Below are 1,423 nucleotides of genomic sequence, written 5' to 3' on the forward strand. Positions count from 1 at the left end.
CTTTACACAATTGATGTGTGTATGGATTGTGATAAGAGTTGTATGAGCCCCTAATAAAATGATTTAAAAAAAAAGAAAAGAGAAAAAATTTTAGTCTTGATTAACATACAGCAGGATGATAAGGGCTCAAATATGAGTTCTGTGGAGAATAAGGAGCATGCAGATTTTATTACAGGAACAGCGTACAATCAGTGAAAGTTCAGGTTGGTTAGATGGCTTCATCATTCAACCTTTGGAAGGTATAGGATACCGCTTTTATCTTAGAAAGGATTTAGGGTCTAAGGGCAGCCAGCAGAGGAGCTGTGGCGTAGCATTTAGGTTGCATTTAGCAAGAAGAGTGGGGGAGAAGTAATTTGAATACAGCTCTTGCAAGTGTTACTGAAGCACTGCTCATCTTTCATTACTCTCCCAAGTTATTTAATGTAGTTCTCTTAAACATTAATTCTCACTGCCTACTTGACTCTTGGGCATTGTAGACCTAAATATAAGCTTTCAGACAAAGAAATAAAGTGACACTTTTTCATATGCTCTCTATCATTTTACAGTTTGTCATTTTCTTTCTTTTCTTTGCTTTTCCATGTCTAGGCTGGAGCCAATGTCCTTCTTCAAGATGTTAACGGAAATATACCATTGGATTATGCTGTAGAAGGCACAGAATCAAGCTGGATCCTCCTGACCTATTTGGATGAAAATGGTAGGCAGAAGCCTAAAAAAAATCATTAATAGAATAGATTAAAAGACAAACTGGATATGTGCCTTGAGTTTTATATTCATTCTGACATCACTTCAGACTGATGTTGTTTCTAAGGGTTATGTACACTAACGTATTTTTCTATTCAATTTTTCATTGCCCTTTCTGCAATTCATTGTGGGTTTATGAAATGCAATTCTGCTAGCCTACAGAAGTCTAGAGGGCAACAAAGAAGGAACATTTTAACAAGCATTTAGAGTCCATAATTAGTGGGACTGGGTTTGTAATTATAATCTATTCTCCACTGGGAGGGGAGGGGAAGTGAACCAGGGCAATTGAATTTTGAGTTAATGAGAGCAAGGTCATTTGAAGTGTATTCTCTTAGGAGCTGAAGGGTCTAGTCAGAATGGTACACAAGTGCATACAGCTAGGAGACCTGGTCGGGTAGTGTTTGTGTGTGCAGCTGCTAACTAAGGCCAGTGGTCAAAACCCATTAGCAGTTCTGAGAGGGGAAGATTTGACAGTCTGCTTTGGAAAAGATCATGGCCTTGGAAAATCTATGGGGCAGTTCTACTCTACTGTTCTGGGTCACTTTATGTCAGAATAGACTTGATGACCATAGATTTTAGAAGTCAAGGTTTCAAGTCAAGGTCAGTTTGTGCAGCATTCTGTCAGAAAAAAGCCCTATGATCATGGTGCTGGTCGGTGAAGAGGATACTGAGTCCCCAAAGA

At 38.9% G+C, this 1,423-nt stretch overlaps 1 protein-coding gene across 1 annotated transcript in view; it reads left to right on the forward strand.

Moving 5' to 3' along the window:
• Positions 1-1,423, forward strand: part of MYO16 (myosin XVI) — a 580,058-nt gene that overhangs the window by 62,632 nt on the left and 516,003 nt on the right. Inside the window, exon 4 of the mRNA XM_004704405.2 lies at positions 586-694. Coding sequence (XP_004704462.1) covers positions 586-694 — 109 coding nt within the window. The remainder of the gene's footprint in view (positions 1-585; positions 695-1,423) is intronic.

This window comes from Echinops telfairi, unplaced genomic scaffold, assembly GCF_000313985.2.
Source record: "Echinops telfairi isolate 266 unplaced genomic scaffold, ASM31398v2 ScPeMD7_7467;HRSCAF=8505_1, whole genome shotgun sequence".
Classification (NCBI taxonomy): domain Eukaryota; kingdom Metazoa; phylum Chordata; class Mammalia; order Afrosoricida; family Tenrecidae; genus Echinops; species Echinops telfairi.